Source organism: Drosophila suzukii, chromosome X, assembly GCF_043229965.1.
Source record: "Drosophila suzukii chromosome X, CBGP_Dsuzu_IsoJpt1.0, whole genome shotgun sequence".
Taxonomy (NCBI): Eukaryota; Metazoa; Arthropoda; class Insecta; order Diptera; family Drosophilidae; genus Drosophila; species Drosophila suzukii.
The window spans coordinates 6088482-6111857 of record NC_092084.1 but is presented as its reverse complement, the minus strand read 5'-3'; the positions used below and the strand labels follow the sequence as shown (position 1 = coordinate 6111857).

At 41.1% G+C, this 23376-nt stretch overlaps 3 protein-coding genes across 3 annotated transcripts; all 3 read left to right on the top strand.

Annotated features, from left to right (window-relative positions):
- The first annotated feature begins 1769 nt into the window (after positions 1-1769).
- Positions 1770-7823, top strand: Socs16D (Suppressor of Cytokine Signaling at 16D). The gene is made up of 9 exons (XM_017083818.4): positions 1770-1949; positions 3365-3704; positions 3779-5885; positions 5960-6072; positions 6135-6303; positions 6377-6467; positions 6532-6639; positions 6717-6849; positions 7053-7823. The coding sequence occupies exons 2-9, from the start codon at positions 3399-3401 to the stop codon at positions 7074-7076; spliced, it is 3051 nt and encodes a 1016-aa protein (XP_016939307.2). The 5' UTR covers positions 1770-1949; positions 3365-3398; the 3' UTR covers positions 7077-7823.
- Positions 7824-9122: 1299 nt separating this feature from the next.
- On the top strand, positions 9123-10658 carry LOC108016529 (fibrinogen-like protein A). The gene is made up of 2 exons (XM_017083202.4): positions 9123-10373; positions 10433-10658. Exons 1-2 carry the CDS (start codon positions 9172-9174, stop codon positions 10569-10571), a joined length of 1341 nt encoding a protein of 446 aa, XP_016938691.3. The 5' UTR covers positions 9123-9171; the 3' UTR covers positions 10572-10658.
- Positions 10659-16176: 5518 nt separating this feature from the next.
- On the top strand, positions 16177-17174 carry LOC108016528 (uncharacterized). Its single transcript, XM_017083201.4, has one exon. The coding sequence runs from the start codon at positions 16676-16678 to the stop codon at positions 17069-17071; it is 396 nt and encodes a 131-aa protein (XP_016938690.1). The 5' UTR covers positions 16177-16675; the 3' UTR covers positions 17072-17174.
- The last annotated feature ends 6202 nt before the right edge of the window (positions 17175-23376 follow it).

Sequence of the window (23376 nt, the reverse complement as noted above, 5' to 3'; positions counted from 1 at the left end):
TATTCTTTCATTTCAGGAGTCAAGTTTCGTTTTAAAAAAGACATTTGATTTTTTGGTTCAAATAGTTTTTTTATAAAGCGTTTTAAGGATCTACCAAAAAACAAGAGCTAGGATCTTGACTGCTGTTGTGCGTGTCACATGTGTGAGTGTGGAAATACCAGAATTACCTAAATAACAACAAGAATAGCCATGCACTTATATAGCAATGTTTGTAATCGGATCGGATCGGCATGTTGGCCAGTTCAGTTGGGTTCTCGATCTCAATTGCTGGCCAAAAGTTTCAGGCCCCTCGAGTGTCTGTCTGTCTGTCTCTTTCTGCGCCCCATCACCCCTCTTTGTCTGCTCATATAATTCGTTTTCTTTTCGCATTCCACTGACATTCCTCGGCGTCGCATTTATTTTTTTTTCCGTCCCGTCCCGACTTGTTGTCACTTTTTTAGTTTTCAATTTTTTGCTGCCTTCGGTTTTCAGTTACCCGAGGTGGTAACCAGCATTATGCGTTATGCATGCCGCCTGGGCGCTTAATTCACATTTTAGCACAAATTATTAAATATTTGACGGGCCGCAACGAAAGTGAGAGCGGTGGTGAAAAGAAGTCGAAGACACTTCCGCCACTGCACACAGAATGGCTAATTTATGCGATTATTGGTAAGGCAGCCCAGCGCGGCCATTTGGGGTCGTATAATATTTTTGTCATTTTAATAACTCTTGCATTGTGGCCAAGCGAATATCACAAAGCCCAGCGAAACGTGTTCGGCTCGGTCGCAGTGAAAGTAACTGCCAGAGAGTCAACAGTCACTGGGTAGCAGGCAAAAGGCAGCAGGCAACAGGTAGCAACAGGTGGTGACCGCGACGGTCAGAAGTCGAAAATGGCAGCGGTTCCCATGCCACAATGTTCCTGGCTAATCCGCAATGGTGAAAATTAAGGAGGCAGCTGGGAAAAGCTAACATTTTCCCATACAATCACACTTTCAAATGTTTTGGGGAATATGTACAAACCAAGTATTGTACCCATTTCAATTATTTGGCCATTTCAAGACCGGGCTTTCAGTTCTATACCCCCTTCAACTACCGAAGTTTGCTGCAAGGATTATTTATGTTTAAAGCTTAAAAATTTAAAAATTAAAATGTTAAATTAAGCTGATTATTTGTTCTCATTTTTAAAATTGTAAAAAGTGCTTATATGTTGCGTTGACCTTAAAACTAGTGTATACTTTGCGTATACGCAATAAAACATTCAAAACCAAAAGGTTTTGGTCCTCGCTCTTTCGAAGTCAAGCACCGCGGCTTGAGTCATCCACCGTGGTTTGAGTCTACACTGGCTTGGAGCTTGGCTTAGTAGCTACCTTGGTATTTTTAGGGCCTTTCCTCAGTTATAAGCCGATAAATTTCAAATTGCCTTAAAACCATTTATATATATTCTAATTATGCCTTCCAATCCTTTTCAAAAATTTCTGCTATAAAATAATGTAGTATTCTTGAAACTATAATTTCGTTTCAAAATTAGTTATATATACGGAAACAAAATTAATTTTAGCTATCATATAAGGTACAATATCCAAATCGATTGAATGGGCACCAAACAACAAATAAGAATAAAATTAACTTACAAAATATATGCCAGTTTTTAAAAGCTGAAATACCGGATGGTATTTAAACTAGTATTAATTAAGTATTAAAATACTGCAAAATCCCGGCGAGAACGGGCAACAGAAATGTCCTAAAATATATATCGATATATGAGGTGCCATCTCTAAAAACTTGTTTTTTTAGTTTCGAAAAAAAAAATGCGCAGCGGCCGTGCAGCAATTGCAATGCGTGCAATCAATCCCGTTAACAATCAAGTGCTTGCAGTGCTGAGCGCGCAGGGCAGCCAATAAGAATCTGATCGGAATTGCAATTGAAATCAGGATCGGGAGTCGCGAATCTAATCGGAGGAGAGGAGAAAGGCAAGTGCGATTGGCGATTGCAACTGGAATTGTATTTGTAATGAATGCAAACGGTCTTGTGTATGTGTGTGCGAGTCTGGCCTGCGCTGGTGTGTGTGTGTACGCGAGAGCCAGGAGAGCAATAATTAAATTAAGCAAAGGTGTTAAATTAAGCCAGTGTGTGTGTGTGTGTGTGTACGGTGTACGTGCGTAGGTGTCGTGGCTCTCTCGCAGAGTGTGTGTGTGCCAGTGTGTGCGTGCCAGTTGTGTATATATGCAGAGTGACAAAATTGTAATAAGAATTCTTGTTATCGCTGCTGCACTGCCCCCTACCGCCCCCCTTCCACCCACCCCCTCGCCCAGTTGGCGGCACCTATATAAAATGGCTTACAAAAAATACTAGCAAAGCAAACGTCGTACTACGAAAACGACGACGCACGACGTCGGTGGGCGGTTTTCGGGGGGCGGGTGCCTTTTCCGGCTACTCTTTGCCCATGTGTGTGTACTACAGCGGTACTTTTTACGCACTTCAGCATCAGAATATTATAACCAACGATCCATCACCCCATCCCTGTAATCCCTGTAATCCCTGTCATCAAAACTCCCGCAGTCCCGCAGTTTCAAAATCTCTTGCCAAGGCTCCTTTAAAAATCTCCCACTTTCGGGCCAAATCACCAACAACTAAATCTCTACGCCCAAAAAAAAAATCTCGTCTGCTTTTTTGGCTTCAATTTCTGCGCACAAGCACGAGCGTAGGTAAAAAGGGGGAGCGGTGCGGGTGGCGAGGGGGCGGCCAGGACGACAGGACGAAAAACGGCGCACGCAACTGTCATTGACCTTCAATTGCATTCGTTGCAAGCTGCAGCCGCCGCACCCAAAGGTCATAGTCATAGGTTGGGATGTGTGTCATCCAATTAATCAAAATCGAACCCTAAAATCGGTAGCTAATACTATATCCATCCGACTGAATATCGCCTAAAAAGTATGCTTCTCTTACTGCTCACAAAAACGGAGGCATTTCGCAATGAAAGTTGTTGACAACACCGCAGAGTCGGTGATATTAAAAAGACAAGAGCATAATATGTAGATATTTAAAAGTTATAACAATCCTATTGTAGTGAAATATCTAACTCCTAATTGCCAAACTGGTTTTGTTTATAAAAAAAAGGTTTTCAATACGAATTCTTTAAGGCTTGCTATAAAAAGGAACATTAAGATCCTATGTAATAAATATTTCCATGAAACAACATTCATATTTTGCAATCAAGGTGTATCAACACTTATAATATCTGGCCTACGCATTTTCAGGAACCAAAAATGTTTTTATAACCTGAATTCCCCCAAATCTTTTATTGTTTGGCAGGCGTTGCATATTTCCTTCGTATTCTTCAAAACAGTTTTTAATATCCTGAACCTCCTTTCATCTCTCCATTTAGCTGCTGCCTCTCACCTGAGTCTCTGGCCCCGAAAATGGAATCGTCCATTAAGCTTAAGGACAGCAACTCCAACTGCAGCTCCAATTCGAATGGCAATGTGGGCGGTGGCGTGGGCGGAGGCGTGGCAGGAGGGGGCGGAGGCGTGTGCGTGTCCAGCATCTGTAGCAGCGACAGCTTCAGCATCATGCCACCGCCGCACCACGAACTGGTCAGCGCCAACAGCATCGAGCTGAATGCGGCCGCCTCCTTGAGCGACGACAGCGGCGTTCCCCTGACCACCAACAGCTCCATCTCCAGTGGCGACTCCTACCGCCTGGGCATGTGTAAATTCGAGATTGAGGTGAGTTCGCCGAGTTCGCACAATTCTCCACCCCCCCGTGAAACCCCCTAATCCCGTGAGGTCTCATCTTGCAGATGGTGGAGAGCGATGGCGAGGTGTCGCAGTTCGATAGCCTGGACAACTGCTCGGAGGGTGGGATGAGTGCCGAGAACTTTAACACGCTGAAGAAGGGACCCCTGGCGCCGATTGATCCGCCGCCAGAGTTCCAGGACTCGCCACAGACCACCCTGGTGCGCTCCATTTCCAAGAATATAGTGAACAGCCTGCGTCGCTGGACATCCTCGCAATCGTCGTTTGAGCACCTGAAGGACGATGCCGCCACCATGGTGAGCGGCCTGGCAACGGCAGTCCTGTCCGAGGAGCCGCATCCGCCCAGCCAGGACCAGTTGGTCCTGCTGCTGGCCAAAACCGAGTGCAAGCTGGACGCCCTGGACGGCCAGGCCCTGGGCCAGATGAGTCTCAAGGAGTCGTATGCGATCAACAAGCACCTGTACTCCAGCGATTCCATACTGAATAGCCATACGGACAACATATACGACGAGCCCAACAACATTGTGAGCAGCTCGCTGGGCAACAGCGTGGATCTGCTGGAGGAGGAGCAGTCGGAGGCCAGCAGCTGCTCGCCGCTGCCATCCCCGCCGCCGCCCGTGTCCATAGTTAAGATTAAGCAGACGCTGTGCCCGTATTACCAGGACCACACGCGCTATTTCAAGGCCATACCCACGGAGCAGGACAACATAGCTAGTGCCAAGGCGGCGGCTGCCCAGCAGAGGTTCAACAGTGCCGGCCTGTCGGAAATTCACGACTACGACCTGTACTACGGGGCCCGGAGGCAGCCGGTGGACAACAGCAGTCTGCAGCGACGCCAGGCCTCGCTGTACAGTCCGCTTGGCCACACCAGCCACTGTCACTACCATCACAGCCATAGCCATGGCCATGGGAGTCATCATCACCACCACCACCACCAGCCGGGCTACGGCTACAGCCATGGCCAGCGGCCCAACTCAAGGAACTCGCTGAACAGCCGCCTGAGCAGCTCGCACAACTCCCTAAATGTCTCGTCGGCCAACAAGCCGGACGACTCCATCTTCATCACCCAGGCCATGTCCCACGATGCGCTGTTCACGCGCGAGATCTCCGACTTCTACAACGTGCCCATCGACTCGGACATCTACGCCTTCCCCGTGGACATGATCGAGCAGCAGCAGCAGCAGTTGGTCGAGGAGCAGCAGCAGAAGCCCACGGCTCCCACTTACCACAAGGCGAGCAGACGAAACAAGAGGAACAAGCGCAAGCAGCGCTACGCAGGATCTGGAACGGGCGCCGGGACGGAGACCAGCGACGGGGATGGGGAAAAGAGCAAGCATGGCAAATACCGCACGCCCGTGGGCGTCGGAATGGGTCAGGTCACCGAATCGGAACCACTGCACATGACACTGGACGAGGTGAAGCAGTTCTACCACACCCTTTACTCGGATGCCGGCAAGCCCGCGCCCAAGCCGATGGTCAAGTCCAGTAACGAGACCATTTGGAGTGTGTCGACCAATACCACCACCACCACAGCGAGAACGCGGAGCAGTGTGGGCACCACCCGAGCTGGAGGTGGTCCCCCAGGAGCGGCCAATGGGGCTGGAGGAGCCAGCAGTGATGGAGGCGTTGGTGGTGGTGGAGGCAGCGGCGCCGGTGGCAAGTATCTGAGCAAGCAGAATAAACACAACCTGGACAACGATAAGCTCAACAACAACAACAACAACAACCATCAGCCATCACAACAGCAGCTGGAGAAGCCGCCGACGGAGCACCACAACCACAACCAGCTCCAGCCGCCGAACAACAAGCACGTCCTGCACTCGGAGAAGAAGTCACAGTTCACGCTGAACCTGAAGCAGCGTTTCTGTAGCATCTTCCGTTTCCGGCGGAGCAACCACAGTCGTTGCCGAGGCTCCGGTGGCGGCCAAACCGGTACCCTTGCCAACGCGAATGCGGGGGCAACGGCGCCCCTGATCCCGCCAGCTGCCGTGATAACCAGCGCTCCGGGGGCAGCGGGCCAACCGCAGCTGGCCACCGAACTGAACGGCGGCGGCGCGGGAGGAGCGTCAATCACGGCGGAAGCGGACGAACCCAATGCCGATCTGCGCAAGAAGTTCCAGTCCCGCGCCCTGCCACCACTACCAAAGAAGGGTGAGTGTAGTGCGCCTCCATTGCCGGTTAACCAGTCTCTAAAAGCGATATATACTTCTCTGTGCCCCCCTTAGCTGCAGCCTATGCCATTGAAGCCGTTAAATCGGAACCGGAGGAGCTAAAGTCGAACGTGGTCCAGGAGCCGCGGGCACTGCAGTTCACATCCAGCATTGAGAAAGTCAAAGACGTAGGTTTGATGACCTCTCTCCACCGTATTAAAGCTAATCGTATCCCGATCTTGTCCCCTAGTACGGCTGGTATTGGGGTCCCCTGTCCAGCGAGGCGGCCGAAAAGGTGCTCTCCAGCGAACCGGACGGCTCCTTTATCGTGCGCGATAGCTCCGACGACCACTACATATTCTCGCTCAGCTTCAAGCTGAACAACTGCGTGCGCCATGTGCGCATCGAGCAGGATCAGGGTGAGTTTAAGGGAGACCTGTCTTGGATTACCAATGTGAATTTAAATTATATCTGGTTTTTCGGAATTTCTAGGAACCTTCTCCTTTGGCTCGTATGCCAAATTCAAGTCACAAACCATCACCGAGTTCATTGAGAAGGCTGTCGAGCATTCGCGGAGCGGCAGGTTAGTCCAACCCAGTAGTAAATCCATTTGATCATCAATTAAACACCCGCATTGTACTCCCCAGATATCTATTCTTTCTGCATCGTCGCCCGGAGCACGGACCAATGCGTGTGCAATTAACCAACCCAGTATCTAGGTTTAAGCATGTACAAAGCTTGCAGCACATGTGCAGGTGGGTTTATCCGGCGATTCTGCGGTTCCTGTGGATGCTTCTTTAGGATCCCAAACTCATTTTTTTTTTCCTTTCAGATTTGTTATACTAAAGGCGGTTATACGAAAGGATCTAATACAGACATTGCCATTACCGAGAAGACTTCTAGACTATCTTAACTATAAGCACTGCTACTCCGAGCAGGTGGAGAGCGACAGTTCGCACTCGCAGGTGAGTTAGTAGCCCGTCAGGCAGATACGACTTCTCAAAATTATTATAGTTTCGTAAGTTCTGAAGAATTCGCGAAAAGACAAAATGTTATGGAATCGTATCATTGAGTTACCTATTAGTAGTCTTGGTACCCAACATTGTAATTATTTTATACATATGTATATTTCCCTTACTTATTTTTGTTTTATCTATATATCCTACAGATATCTGGCGATGGAACGATGTAAGAGAAGAAAGAAGAACAGAGACGATTCGCTTGTGACAACAAAACGTAAACGAAAGCAACAGAAATTATTACCTTAAATAAGTAGTAGAATTTAACGAAACATTAAACAACAGTAACAAAGCAAACAAACAAACAACCGTTAAACGTTCTGTATAACAAGAACAGCAAAAGAAAAAAAACACCAAACATAAAACAAAAGTTACATGAGTAAGCAAAGCGAAAAAATTGTTAGTTTTGCTAAAAAAAAAAAACGAAAAACGAAAAACCAAGGAAACAAAATTCAAAACTCTGTTTATTGATCATTTTTTTGTACTCGGTGCTATACTATAAATATTAACTATTTAATGAAAGGAAGGCAGAAGAAACAGAATATGACGATTATATAAATTAATTACGCGTAGTCAAGTAAACGAATAACAGAATTGTACATAAACATGTTTGAGAGCCAGTAATCCAAGTCCCACCCACAAACCAACCCCCTCCCCTTTGGGCACGAATAAGACAGAGAAGGATAATGAGAATGAGAATGAGACAAGGTCGTTGATGTTTTGTGTACTCAATTAATTACTTTTATGCTTGCCTTTTAGCTGTGATTTAAATAGGTCGTCGAATGTTAATTGGAAGACGATTTGCAGTTTGATATTTGATATTTAATATTTAATAGATTTGATATAGCCTAGCCCCCCTATATAGTTGAGGTTCTGTTATGCACACTCGATCTGAATCCATTTCGAAGCTGCTCAATCATCACAAGACCCGTGCCCAAAGGTCCTAAGGCGCAAGGGATCGAACATGAAATAACCGATATTGTACTTAGTTTAATCCAAGTCCTGTACTCAACAAGGATACCAATCGATGACAAACACACAGAGATGAATGGGAGACCAACAACCAATACTTGTATTTAGATTTATTTGAATTGTTAACTAATTTTTGTTTTCGGCTTTGTTATTTATGTTTTAAGCTCTACACTTGTGTACACTATTGCGTATGGTTTGTTTTTAGTTTGTATTTATTTTTGTGTCCTATATTTATACATATAAGAGAACCTCCCAATCCTAAAAGACCCCTCCAATCCAATCCAATCCAAGCCAAGCCAAAATCGAGTCCGTCAGTGGACTCTGCTCCTCTTTGAACATTAAACAAACAATATTTGTCTATGGAAATTAAAATAAACGATTGAAGATAGAGATACAAAGCAATGCAGATGGTAAGATGATTAAGAGAGCGGGGGAGAGGAGAACGAACGGTCACAGCAAATGAGCAAAACAACAAAGGCAATATAAAGAACATTTTTAATAATAAAAATTAAACAAAAGTGCTGATCGTTTTATTTCTGGTATACGTTTGGGGATGCTTCAAATAAATGTAATACTTTCCCATGCCGTTTTTAAGGCTGCATATTCTGGCGCATCAAAATATAATGTTGTCTATTTCTTACCCACCCTAAAATGACTATTTTGCTATCTTTTTACTTGGTTTTCAATAATAAAATCCTCAACCTTTAGGGATTTTATAAGTCTTGAACGGGTGTACAACCCTTTAACTCAGAATTTCCGGAAAATGTATTTTCTGAGATATCTTTACTTTGTTTCATTTATGTTTTGTGTATTTCATAAAAAGGACAACTTGGTTTTTATGATCAAAACAAATTCTGTACTGATCAAAAGGTAATCTTGTATTTTTTTTGGTGAGGCGCTTAAGGTTTTGAGTATTTCATAAGTAATGGAAAAAATCTGAGCTGGAGAAACCGTCATTTGTGTATTTTCATTTAGAAAATCGATATCTCTTAAGTTAAAATAAATGCGCATGACTTTGAAGGGTATAATCTTAAAGAGTTTTAAAAGTAGACTCGTCAACTTTTGACCCAATCAGTTTTGGGAATTCGCATTGTCATGTGCTATGTGTAATTTTGTTTTCCTATGACTCAGAATTAATTATTATTTTTAACATAAAAAGTGATGTTTTTATGTGTCAATTCAACAAAGACTTGAGTCCTCTTATCTTAAGCCCCATTTGCCTATATAAGCCACCCATAAGCTTCAGTTTTAGTTAAGTTTAGTTCAGAGTGCATCGTTCGACAGTGCTTTAACACAATGAATTTTGCCTGGTTGCCGATTTGTATGGCCTTGTGGCTTCTGAAGTCGCAATCCTTTGCCGGTGCAGATCCAGTAAATCCACAATGCAATAATTACTGTGTGGAACTTTTGAATCCCCTAATGGGTCATCTGCAGCAGCTCCAGCAGTTATCCGATTCTAATGCCGAGCTGAAGGACACGGCAAATACCAGGGAAATGGCCATCAAGGACTTGCAGAGCCAGTTAACCGTGGCCGAAAGGGAATTGGACTCCAAGGAAGACGTTCTAGCTGCACAAGCTGATAAAATCAAGTATCAATCAGAAGTTCTCCAGCTTAAGGAGGATACGATCAATAAGTTAACTGAAAAACTGTCCGAAGTAAAGGCTAAATTTGATGTCGCAGGTCGTCAGCTTTCAAGCAACGATGCCAAGATCAAAGATCTAACCAAACAGTTGAGCATTCAAGTCGAACAAATCAAGGATCAAAGGGAACTGGTAGCCAAAGTTAATACGCTGACGGAAAAGGAGAACAAATTGGAGAGCCGGTTGGCAAGTGCTTTGTCTGAAATCAAAGTCCAGGAGGATGTGGTCGATAAGAAGGATGCCCTAATTAAGAAGCAAAATGCAGACATAACGACAAGCAAAAAGGAAATCAACGGTCTGAGCTATAAACTCAAGTCGATTTCGGAGGAACTGAATGAAGTTACCGATGATCTGCTAAAGTCGAATGGAACAGATAGGTGTCCCAGTGGTGGTCTAGGTGGTATCTACAAGGTTAAGCCCCGTGGACTCAAGCACTTTGCAGTTCCCTGCAACGCCACTGGTTGGATGACGATTCAGAGGCGTTTCAACGGTTCCGTGGACTTCGCTCGATCCTGGCAGGAATATAAGAATGGCTTCGGCAACATAAACGGCGAGTTCTTCCTAGGGCTGGAGAAAATCCACCAGATGACAGCTGCTGTGCCACACGAGCTGTATATTAAGATCGGCATGTTCTATGGATCCACCAGCTATATTCACTACGATAACTTTCAAATCGGCAGCGAGTCCGAATCGTATGCGCTTAAGTCGCTGGGAGCGTCCGAAGGTCCGGCCGGAGACTCTCTATCCTACAATTTGAATGATAAGTTCAGCACATACGATCGCGATAATGACAAGGCAAGGGGCAATTGCGCTGTGGACCATGCTGGTGGTTGGTGGTACAAGGCCTGTTGCATCAGGTACGTCATCTTAAAATAAATACTAGTCAAACTAACTAATTAAACACCTGCAATTTCAGCACGCTAAATGGAAAGTACTACAGTGATGGCATCAAGAAGGACGGTCCCCAAGGAATTCAATGGGGTACATGGCAGAACTACAACTACAATGTGTCGCTTACTGCTTCGGAAATGATGATAAGGCCCAAAAAGGTTTAGAGCTATTTTAATATACGTTTTTTTTTATAATATTTAATTGATTATTTTATAATTTTTTTTTTTATTTACCCGAGTTTTCTATATATAAACACATATTTAATAAAAATAAACTTGTAATTTACCTTTTATATACCAAACTTTCAATTAAATAAATTTTCTTGTAAGTGAGTATTTGTTGTAAGCTGCTCAAAACAGTCGGTCCTTTTGCTGTACGACTTGATTTGAAAAAGAGAATTTTTACCAAAATCGAAGTCTCATATTTCGTTCTAAAAATTCACTGTTTTGGCAGGCATAATGCTACAAGGGGTCAGATTGCGAATTGACATACCTCGATGAGCTCGTAGTTTAATTTCCAATCGATTGACATTCAAACCTAGAAATTTTTTATTTTTCCCATTTTTCGCAAAAATAAATGATGTTACCCCTTACAAAAAATGCGAAAATTGGTCAAAAAATAAATTTCCCTTAAAGTGATAGTGATCGCTAGCATATCTAGCAAGCTGCTCAAAACAGTCAGTCTTTTAGCTGTACGCCTTGATTTGGCTAAACTACGATTGAAAAACCAAAAAAAAAAATTCGCATTTTTGACAAAAATCTGCATCTCCATTTTTCACAAAAATTTTACCCCTATTTTTTGCCATAAAAACTCAGTTTTTTGGCTGCCAAAATAAAAATAAAAGTCAGAATGAGGAATGCCATACCTCGTTGGATTTGTAGTTTAATTTCCAATCGATTGACATTCAAACCTGGAAATTTTTTATTTTTTCCATTTTTCGCAAAAATAGATGATGTAACCCCTTACAAAAAATGCGAAAATTGGACAAAAAATAAATTTGCCTTAAAGTGATAGTGATCGTTAGCATATCTAGCAAGCTGCTCAAAACAGTCGGTCTTTTGGCTGTACGCCTTGATTTGGCTAAACTACGATTGAAAAACCGAAAAAAAATTTCGCATTTTTGACAAAAATCTGAATCTTCATTTTTCACAAAAATTTTAACCCTATTTTTTTGCCATAAAAACTCAGTTTTTTTGCTGCCAAAATTAAAATATAAGTCAGAACGAGGAATGTCATATCTCGTTGAGCTCGTTGTTTAATTTCCAATCGATTGACATTCAAACCTGGAAATTTTTTATTTTTTCCATTTTTGACAAAAATAGATGATGTTACCCCTTACAAAAAATGCGAAAATTGGCCAAAAAATAAATTTCCCTTAAAGTAGTAGTGATCGTTAGCATATCTAGCAAGCTGCTCAAAAAAGTCGGTCTTTTAGCTGTACGCCTTGATTTGGCTAAACTACGATTGAAAAACCGAAAAAAAATTTCGCATTTTTGACAAAAATCTGAATCTTCATTTTTCACAAAAATTTTAACCCTATTTTTTTGCCATAAAAACTCATTTTTTTTGCTGCCAAAATAAAAATAAAAGTCAGAATGAGGAATGCCATACCTCGTTGGATTTGTAGTTTAATTTCCAATCGATTGACATTCAAACCTGGAAATTTTTTATTATTTCCATTTTTCGCAAAAATAGATGATGTTACCCCTTACAAAAAATGCGAAAAATTGCCAAAAAATAAATTTTCCTTAAAGTGATAGCAGCAAGCTGCTCAAAACAGTCGGTCTTTTAGCTGTACGCCTTGATTTGGCTAAACTACGATTGAAAAACCGAAAAAAAATTTCACATTTTTGACAAAAATCTGCATCTCCATTTTTCACAAAAATTTTAACCTTTTTTTTTGCCATAAAAACTCAGTTTTTTGGCTGCCAAAATAAAAATAAAAGTCAGAATGAGGAATGCCATACCTCGTTGGATTTGTAGTTTAATTTCCAATCAATTGACATTCAAACCTGGAAATTTTTTATTTTTTCCATTTTTCGCAAAAATAGATGATGTTACCCCTTACAAAAAATGCGAAAAATTGCCAAAAAATAAATTTTCCTTAAAGTGATAGTGATCGTTAGCATATCTAGCAAGCTGCTCAAAACAGTCGGTCTTTTAGCTGTACGCCTTGATTTGGCTAAACTACGATCGAAAAACCGAAAAAAAATTTGGCATTTTTGACAAAAATCTGAATCTCCATTTTTCACAAAAATTTTACCCCTATTTTTTGCCATAAAAAGTCAGTTTTTTGGCTGCCAAAATAAAAATAAAAGTCAGAATGAGGAATGCCATACCTCGTTGGATTTGTAGTTTAATTTCCAATCGATTGACATTCAAACCTGGAAATTTTTTATTATTTCCATTTTTCGCAAAAATAGATGATGTTACCCCTTACAAAAAATGCGAAAAATTGCCAAAAAATAAATTTTCCTTAAAGTGATAGTGATCGTTAGCATATCTAGCAAGCTGCTCAAAACAGTCGGTCTTTTAGCTGTACGCCTTGATTTGGCTAAACTACGATCGAAAAACCGAAAAAAAATTTGGCATTTTTGACAAAAATCTGCATCTCCATTTTTCACAAAAATTTTACCCCTATTTTTTGCCATAAAAACTCAGTTTTTTGGCTGCCAAAATAAAAATAAAAGTCAGAATGAGGAATGCCATACCTCGTTGGATTTGTAGTTTAATTTCCAATCGATTGACATTCAAACCTGGAAATATTTTATTTTTTCCATTTTTCGCAAAAATAGATGATGTTACCCCTTACAAAAAATGCGAAAATTAGTCAAAAAATAAATTTCCCTTAAAGTGATAGTGATCGCTAGCATATCTAGCAAGCTGCTCAAAACAGTCGGTCTTTTAGCTGTACGCCTTGATTTGGCTAAACTACGATCGAAAAACCGAAAAAAAATTTGGCATTTTTGACAAAAATCTGAATCTCCATTTTTCACAACAATTTTACCCCTATTTTTTGCCATAAAAACTCAGTTTTTTGGCTGCCAAAATAAAAATAAAAGTCAGAATGAGGAATGCCATACCTCGTTGGATTTGTAGTTTAATTTCCAATCGATTGACATTCAAACCTGGAAATTTTTTATTTTTTCCATTTTTCGCAAAAATAGATGATGTTACCCCTTACAAAAAATGCGAAAATTAGTCAAAAAATAAATTTTCCTTAAAGTGATAGTGATCGTTAGCATATCTAGCAAGCTGCTCAAAACAGTCGGTCTTTTAGCTGTACGCCTTGATTTGGCTAAACTACGATTGAAAAACCGAAAAAAAATTTCACATTTTTGACAAAAATCTGCATCTCCATTTTTCACAAAAATTTTAACCTTTTTTTTTGCCATAAAAACTCAGTTTTTTGGCTGCCAAAATAAAAATAAAAGTCAGAATGAGGAATGCCATACCTCGTTGGATTTGTAGTTTAATTTCCAATCAATTGACATTCAAACCTGGAAATTTTTTATTTTTTCCATTTTTCGCAAAAATAGATGATGTTACCCCTTACAAAAAATACGAAAAATTGCCAAAAAATAAATTTTCCTTAAAGTGATAGTGATCGTTAGCATATCTAGCAAGCTGCTCAAAACAGTCGGTCTTTTAGCTGTACGCCTTGATTTGGCTAAACTACGATCGAAAAACCGAAAAAAAATTTGGCATTTTTGACAAAAATCTGCATCTCCATTTTTCACAAAAATTTTACCCCTATTTTTTGCCATAAAAACTCAGTTTTTTGGCTGCCAAAATAAAAATAAAAGTCAGAATGAGGAATACCATACCTCGTTGGATTTGTAGTTTAATTTCCAATCGATTGACATTCAAACCTGGAAATTTTTTATTTTTTCCATTTTTCGCAAAAATAGATGATGTTACCCCTTACAAAAAATGCGAAAAATTGCCAAAAAATAAATTTTCCTTAAAGTGATAGTGATCGTTAGCATATCTAGCAAGCTGCTCAAAACAGTCGGTCTTTTAGCTGTACGCCTTGATTTGGCTAAACTACGATCGAAAAACCGAAAAAAAATTTCACATTTTTGACAAAAATCTGAATCTCCATTTTTCACAACAATTTTACCCCTATTTTTTGCCATAAAAACTCAGTTTTTTGGCTGCCAAAATAAAAATAAAAGTCAGAATGAGGAATGCCATACCTCGTTGGATTTGTAGTTTAATTTCCAATCGATTGACATTCAAACCTGGAAATATTTTATTTTTTCCATTTTTCGCAAAAATAGATGATGTTACCCCTTACAAAAAATGCGAAAATGAGTCAAAAAATAAATTTCCCTTAAAGTGATAGTGATCGCTAGCATATCTAGCAAGCTGCTCAAAACTGTCAGTCTTTTAGCTGTACGCCTTGATTTGGCTAAACTACAATTGAAAAACCAAAAAAAAAATTTCGCATTTTTGACAAAAATCTGCATCTCCATTTTTCACAAAAATGTTACCCCTATTTTTTGCCATAAAAACTCAGTTTTTTGGCTGCCAAAATAAAAATAAAAGTCAGAATGAGGAATGCCATACCTCGTTGGATTTGTAGTTTAATTTCCAATCGATTGACATTCAAACCTTACAAAAAATGCGAAAAATTGCCAAAAAATAAATTTTCCTTAAAGTGATAGTGATCGTTAGCATATCTAGCAAGCTGCTCAAAACAGTCGGTCTTTTAGCTGTACGCCTTGATTTGGCTAAACTACGATTGAAAAACCGAAAAAAAATTTCACATTTTTGACAAACATCTGCATCTCCATTTTTCACAAAAATTTTAACCTTTTTTTTTGCCATAAAAACTCAGTTTTTTGGCTGCCAAACTAAAAAATAAAAGTCAGAATGAGGAATGCCATACCTCGTTGGATTTGTAGTTTAATTTCCAATCAATTGACATTCAAACCTGGAAATTTTTTATTTTTTCCATTTTTCGCAAAAATTTATTTTTTGGCCAATTTTCGCATTTTTTGTAAAGGGTAACTTTACAAAAAATGCGAAAATTGGCCAAAAAATAAATTTTCCTTAAAGTGATAGTAATCGTTAGCATATCTAGCAAGCTGCTCAGAACAGTCGGTCTTTTAGCTGTACGCCTTGAATTTGCTGAACTACGATTTTTTGTTGAAAATTCGTATCCCCCTTTCTAGCATCTGGAATGCAAATGTTGGTTAATGATTCAGTTTCAAAATGAGCCTTAAAGTGACGTTATCTTGACGAAGATATTTCCCGCTGTGCAATGGATGCTAGCAGAGGCACCCACCCTAACAGCGGATACACTTTCCTAAGTATCTGCCAATGTAAAATGTAAGAATACAAATCCTTGGCTGAAAAATATACTCAAATATAGATGGAGCCAGCATACCTGAAATAAATTCAATTGTTTTAAAAACTAACTTACTATTTTTTTATTCTATTTTCAGTGTGAACATTTTGGAAAGTTCAGGTAACTTGGGAAAGCAAACAATAGAAATCCGATTTACGAAAAACAGAGTAAAACTATATGCGTGCATCGAGATTTTGATGCAATGTTGAAGCCCTATGATCGAAGAAAAGTTCCATTTCTGTAAGTTTTCTGACACACCCTTTAATCGTTAAAAAATATATAAAATATCTGAGCTATACAACTTTTAAATTTAACAACTTTTTCCTTAAAACTAGTAAGCCATACTTTACTTTACAGATTTTTCTCATTCCTCTAAGACTAATTTCCTGGCACGCTGTTTATCGAGAGGATAAATGTGGTTTTACCTACAACTTTCCCAATTAATTTGCGCCTGTCCACTTTCGAGTTTGAGCTAGGTAGATCCGTCAGTCGAGCCATAGATCAGTTAGAAACGTATTACGCAACAATAAAAACTGTCACCGAATGGCGCCACAAGGGAACGAACGCGGGATTCAACCCATTTGCAGGTAACGAAATGAATGGCGGGAAGTTCCAGGGGATTTCCCGCAGAGCCGGCCATTCATGAAAATTCGTTGGCGAAGCGTTGCGCACACGTGTTGTCAATTACCTGAATCCAGACCCGCTCGACAAGATCCGATCCGACCTGGACTCGAGTGGTATTTGGTGACCAGGTAGGGAGCCGGGATTTTCCAGACGTTTTGTGAATGAAATCGTCGAGGTATATAAGGCGATACTACCAGACCGGGACAATCAGAAGCCCGAGGAAACTCAAGCGATCCACACATAACCACTTTGAATTTGCGACAATTTAAGAAGACACACTCAAGAGACATGGCAGCAGTACCAAAGATCACCGTGATCAACTTCCTGTGCCTGACCACCATCCTCCTCTCTGGAAACGCGCTGGGCGCCTCTGTATCCGGATCCACTGGAAGTGGGAGTGCCCAAGGACTAGCCCAGAGGATCGGCGAGTGCCGGGAGCGCTGCTACCGCCAGTCCATGCCGGCGATCACGCCCCCCCTCCTCTGTCGATCCCGACCAGAGTGCTACATGTGCCACGACTACTGCCGCGTCCTCGTCGTCGTCCAGCGGAGTCTGGCCAGCTCCATGTGCGCGGATCGGGAGTTCTGCACCCGGGGATGTCGGGTGGCCTGCTCGTACCACCGCCTGAGGGTATTCCTCGCACTCCACCAGGACTCCAGTGCCAATGCGGTGCTCAGGAAGTGAAGAAGAGTATCTCTGTCCTCCCCATACTTGTAAATAGTTCGCCATAAGAATAAGTAAACACCTACCATAAGTGTACATTTCGTATTAGGCTTAGTAAGAAAATAAAAACCATTTTAAAACTTATAAAATTATGTTCTTTTTATTAATATACAACTAAGGATTTTTGGTATGCCAGTGGTATTAAGGATGGTTAAATGACCACCAGACTAGCAAAAGTTCCTTTAAGAAAAGTCAGTTTAATTTAACTGCATTTAAAAAAAAACACATTTTTAATAGGTAATTAAATTGTTTCTGTAGTAATACACCGTTTGTAAATTCTACAAACCTAATGGGGGTTTATTTCCGCCTGGTAATTTAAATCAAAAATTGCCCGGCAAATTTAATCTAAATCCCCAATACAATCAAATAAAGAAGTCAATAGAAATCATAAATCCAAAATACCTTCTTTGCTCGTAGAGAAAACTGTCAAATAATATATTTAATTTCAGACACCAGGCGAACATAAACGTTTAGCAGGTGGAGAATCGATCAGCTGATCAGTTTAATCAGAGCTCACTTAGAGATGACGTCGTGATTGCTTCCTTTTGCAAATGCATATGACTTAACTGTTATTTCGTGTATATCGTGACAAGCTCGTGACAAGATCGTGATAAGTTCGTGACAAGCTTGTGACTCGGCCATGGTTGCTCATCTCTGGTCTGCGTTTGGCTTTCAACTAACGGTTGTTTCCTATGAAGATAGATTTCTATTGGTCAGATGGGGGAGGGGAAATATGGAAAGGGCTGCCATTTTGAAAATTAACAGTTATTTAAGTTTACTTTTAGCAACCAGCTGTCACTTGCTAAGTTTTCTGTTTGCCTGGTGTCTGAGACCCATAAATCCAGCACTTTGACTGAAAATATATACGAATCCTTTCAATTTGTTGAAGTAAACTAGCAATTTTTCAATTTCAAACACCAGGTGAACAGGAAAACTCGTAGGTGGCCAACGATTAGTTTTTAAGGCCTTACTAGAGGTGTGCCACCTTAAAATATGTAGGGCATTAGTGGCCGATCAAGCGATTGCCCATCTCTAGTCTGCTATACTAAACTAACGGTTTACTTCCAGTAAAAAAAAGTTTAACGCCCAACAGCCGCCTGCTACGGATTATGTTGGCCTGGTGTCAAAGATCAAGAAATTTCATTTCAGACCTCATTAAAATGTCAATAATAGAAATCATAAATCCAAAAATACCTTATTTGCTCGTCTAGCAAATTGTCGAATTGCTAGATTTTTTTTCAGACACCAGGCGAACATAAACGTTTAGTAGGTGTAAAACGATCAGCTGATTAGCTTTTTCCAAGCTTACTTAGAGATGCTCTCGTGATTTCTTCCTTTTGGCACGGCCTAAGCAAATACATAGGACTTAACTGTTACTTCAAGCATATCGTGACAAGCTCGTGACAAGATCGCGACAAGCTCGTGACAAACTGGTGCCACGGCCATGGATGCACATCTCTGGTCTGCGTTTGGCTCGCAACTAACTGTTCTTTCCAATGGTGATCAATTCCTATTGGTCAGTGGGGGGAGGGGAAATATGTAAAGGGCCGCCATCTTGAAAATAAACAGTTATTTAAGTTCACTTTTAGTTACCAGCTGACACTTGCTAAGATTTCTGTTTGCCTGGTGTCTGAGACCAATAAATTCAGCACTTTTCACGAAAATATGTTTTGAATCCTTTCAATTTGTTGAAGTAAATGAAAGATTTTTTGATAAAATTCCTGGTGTCAAAGAGCAAGAAATTGGCCCTTAAACTCGCAAGTGCAGGCCAATTTCGTCAGGAAAATGCATCCATTTTAAATCCCTAAGGCGCCTAGATGTAGGCATAAAACATGGCCTTTGGACTCTTTATTTCATTTGAAGGATTATATTGACTAAAAGTGGGGTGCCAGGGGAAAAATCGAAAATGCACAGGAAATCAAGAGCTTCGTGTAAGCCATCGCCAATTAGTAGCTGGCCAAATGATTATTAGTCCATAAAAAAGAAAGTCAACTGCTTATGGGACTGTTTTTGGGCCCGGCCTCCCTGCTCTTCTCTTCCCACGAACGGGATTGGCAATGGGAATTGGCCAGGCTGTTGCAGCCAGCTGTTGCTGTTGCTTTGGCAGCTCAAGTCGAAGTCGAAGTCCCAGTCCCTATACCTATACCTATACCTGGATGTTGGCTTTATTAATCACCGGCGGCAGGAGCAGGAGCAGGAGCAGGAGGATGGAGTTGAAGCCCGCACGAAATAATTTAAGCTTGCATATGGAGGAGAGTGCAAAAAATTAAATTAAAAATGCGGCGCACATAGAAAAAGGGGCACAACAGGTGGCCGCCCGATCGGCCACGACCGGATATTGACTGGGATCGATCGTATATGGCATATGGCCCATATGTCGTGCGATCCGAATGCCTCGATAAGGAGGCCCAAGCCCACCTAACGGTCCCCTGTATACATATAATCATGGCCATCATCATCATCATGGGCAGCATCAGTATTTTGTGACCCCTCTCTCTTTTGAATGGTTTGCCTCAACACCTAATTACATAATTACATAAGAGTATACAAATGCAGCAGCCATCCGGGCCTCGTCGAATGGGTTAACATTAACACCTAACCCCCGCCCGTTAACCCCCGCTGCACTGCTGTCACATAAAACCGTGGCGAGCGCATAAAAAGCGGCAGCGATGATCATAAAAAAATCGATTTGGAGTCTATAAAAATCATATCATACAAATTTTTATATGCCATGCTCGTTTTAAAATGTCACGTCGAGCGAGTTGGGCAAGGGGGGGATTTTCCCGGGGGGAGGCCAACGAACTGAACCGAAGTCCCAACAAAATTCAAAGAAAACAATAATATCTAAAGAGGTGGCTTAAAAGTTGGGAACAAGACCGATATCCGGTTGCCCTAATATTACAAAATAATTAAATATATTATTGATGGATTGATAGATATTGGTTATATCCAAACTTTATAAAAAAAATTAAAGAACTTATATCAAATGACGAGATTACGTTCATATTTGATTAGGTAGCTAAAGGTACATATGTAGTTCCTATACCCAAATGTATTATATCATCATAAAATAACATCAAATTTCATTTATCTGGTGCCAATTTTATGAAAAAAGGCTATACCCTCTGAAAAAAGAGTGTAATGTAGATTTCGAAATGGAAAACTAAGCTGCGTTTTGAAAGCAAATTAAAAGCCACGACAAATGGTGCAAGAGGAATGACAAATAAATTTCCCATTGACCAACAGGTGCTTGGGAATGGGAATGGTATGGGGTATAGACTACCTACCAGACTATCCCCCATATCCCCCACACCCATTGCTCCTACGTTTCTCGGCTGCTTCTCCAGCGAATTGAAAACTTTTCTCGATGATGCAATAAATTCACAGATAAATGTTAATTTACGAGTGGAGGTGAGCGGCCCGTGGAAAAGGGGGAGGTGGCACTGCGACAGGCTGTCTGGCGGGTTCCCGAACCAGAACCCTTCCTCCTTCTCTTCCTCTTCCTCCATAGATACCCATACCATACCCATACCCATTCCCATACCCCCTTCTCTGTGAGATTATGATTATTGAAATGTTTTTCGAGCCCGTCAAACGAAGCAAAAAACGAAACAAAACGCGGCGGGCGTGCAAATCACGAAGTGCTATATCCAAATCCGGATATTTATACCTGTATTTGTACATGTGCAGCTACGTATTAATTAATTATAAGCCACAAAGACAGGATACCTCCTTCCAGAGCCGCAGACCTCCACCTCCATAACGTGCACGAAGGTGAGAAATCAATTTTCAGTATCTCGCTTTGTGTTTAATATTTTTCCAGTGAAATGCGCCGACCAGCCAACGATGATGAGCCTCAGTTTTGGCTGAAGCTTCAGCTTTGGCTTCAGTTTGAGCCCCGGGCATCGGTTGTGACGGAGGTTCAGGTTCAAGCACTTGCAGAAAACAGTCTCGCAAAAAAATTCTACAAATAATTTTTTGCAAAACATGTGCCTTAAGTATTTTCCATTTCCATTTGCAATATTTAAGTATCAAAAAAAATTATAAGATACTTTTAACTACTTTAAAACATTTAGGATAACCTTAAAAGTAAGTAAACTTAAACTACATAAACTTATTAGGAAAATCGTATAAGAAAACAAAGAGGACTTTTATAAATCTTCAGGTTTAGTTGTCCCTTATTTCTTCAAGTGCACCTCATACTGGGATTCTGTTTAGGTCTCTGTTCTGGGGCACGTAAATTAGGATAACAACGTGAAACATAATTATTACTTTGGACAGATATGGCAGCGTCTGCTGCGCCTGCGCCTGCGCCCGAGTTCCCGGGTTCCCGAGTTGCCCAGTTGCCAAGTTCGAGGTGGAAGTCTCAGTTTCAGTTGGAGTCCGAATCTGAAGTCCCCATACCATACCATTCCATCCCCAATCCCGGCCAGCTTGGCTTTGTGGCCCAAATAAATGTATTAAAGTTGGTTAACGCCTTCATTTCGGGGCCGCTCGCCTGGTCGCCGATCGGCTCAACGTCGCCTTTTGTGGGCCCCAAAGTAGGTGTAATAAAAAATATGAATTGTTGTTATATTAAGATCCATCCAAACGGCAAACAGCAGGCTAAGATCATTCAGCGCTTTTTACGACCCGCAACGAGCTGCAATTCGTGTGAAATCCTCGCACGCATGTCGTTTGTATCCAAAACTTGGGTCCGGGCTAATTTTAAGGAATCTTAATTGGAATTATACAATGGCCTATTGACTTCAAATTTGCATATAAATAAGGTTTACTTTTCCAATAGGTAACATTGTGTACCCACTAAATGAATTTGTATTTAACTAACTCATATCCCAAGCAATTGAATTGACCAGAAGTGATTGTGCAAACCAATTACCCAGTTAACAATGAGTTGGGTTTTTTTAATGTGGAACCCAATTGGGTGTTTACGGACTACAACTATTTGAAATATATTCCATTGATTGTGTTTCGGGGGAATAATAACAAAAACAAGTATAATATATATATTTATTTTCTTTAGTTACTTGGTAATGATAATATACATGTAGTGCAGTAATATTATAATTATAAACTAATTCCATTAATATGGGGTACACTATTGAAATTCGATTATTACTATGTTTTTGAACAAGTAATTTAGATATATAGTTTATAGTTTCTATTTTTTCTTTTGGGTTACGAGCACATACGTTTTCTGAAATTATTTGCACAACCCTGATATCACAGCGGGGTCATTTAACCCTAATTCAATTAGAGCCTCTTTTGTGCACTTCGATTGGTTAATTGGCATTTGATCTTTGGGCTCATCAGCTAATTAACGCTCGCCGATCCGCAGACAATCCCCACCAGCTGCGACCGCTGGCCACCCGCTGGCGTTTCGGCTTAGGCTCGATCCACGCTGGATCCCCAGGTGCCCAGGTGCCGAGATTCCCAGATCCACGGATCCCGAGATCCCCAGATTCGCAGATCCCGAAAGGAAATGCCACGAAATTGAAAATGCAAAACGAAATTGGCAAGGTAGACAGAGTGGGTCTCTGGTTTCTGTGTCTGTATGACTTTTTCTGGTTCTGATTCAGAATCCGACTCCGTTTCTGTTTCTTTTCGTGTTTCTGGCTGCCAGGAGAGGAGAAGGCGGCAGGAAACGTGGGCCGTGGCCGTGCGTAATGAAGACGTTAAGCTCGGAGGATCAGCAGTGGGTTCTGTGGATGTGGCTGGATGGGGGATGGGGATGGAGTCGAGCGGATCTTCAAGAAGGCTGCCAGGCATACGTCGCCGTTAAAGTCCAGCCCCATCTCCATCTTCAGAGTTATTCTCCCGTCTTACCCTCTTTACCGATCCTCGCCACACCGAAGAAAATTCATATGGTATTGCAAGAACATTACTAACAATCTAAATCAAATGTATTTCTCCATATTTTTTAAACCACCAGACATTCAAATGCATTTAAACTAAGCCTTTCAAATAGAACATATATCATCATCAATTATATCATTTTGTTGGCTATTATTACTTACAACAATTTTTTTAAGATGGCAAACTCAATAGGGGTTTTTTAACATATCTTAAAATGTAACTCCTGCACATTGTTCTAGATAATATAGAAATATACTAGCTTAACTGGCCCCTAGCATCACCCTAAAATGGTTAGGTTATTGCTTTCAGGACATGTTTTTCTCGCAGTGTGCGTAACTCTTTGAGGCTCGTTTCGGTTCCGCTTGCATGTTAACTGAAATGAAAATTCGTATGAAGGCGAGAAATTAATG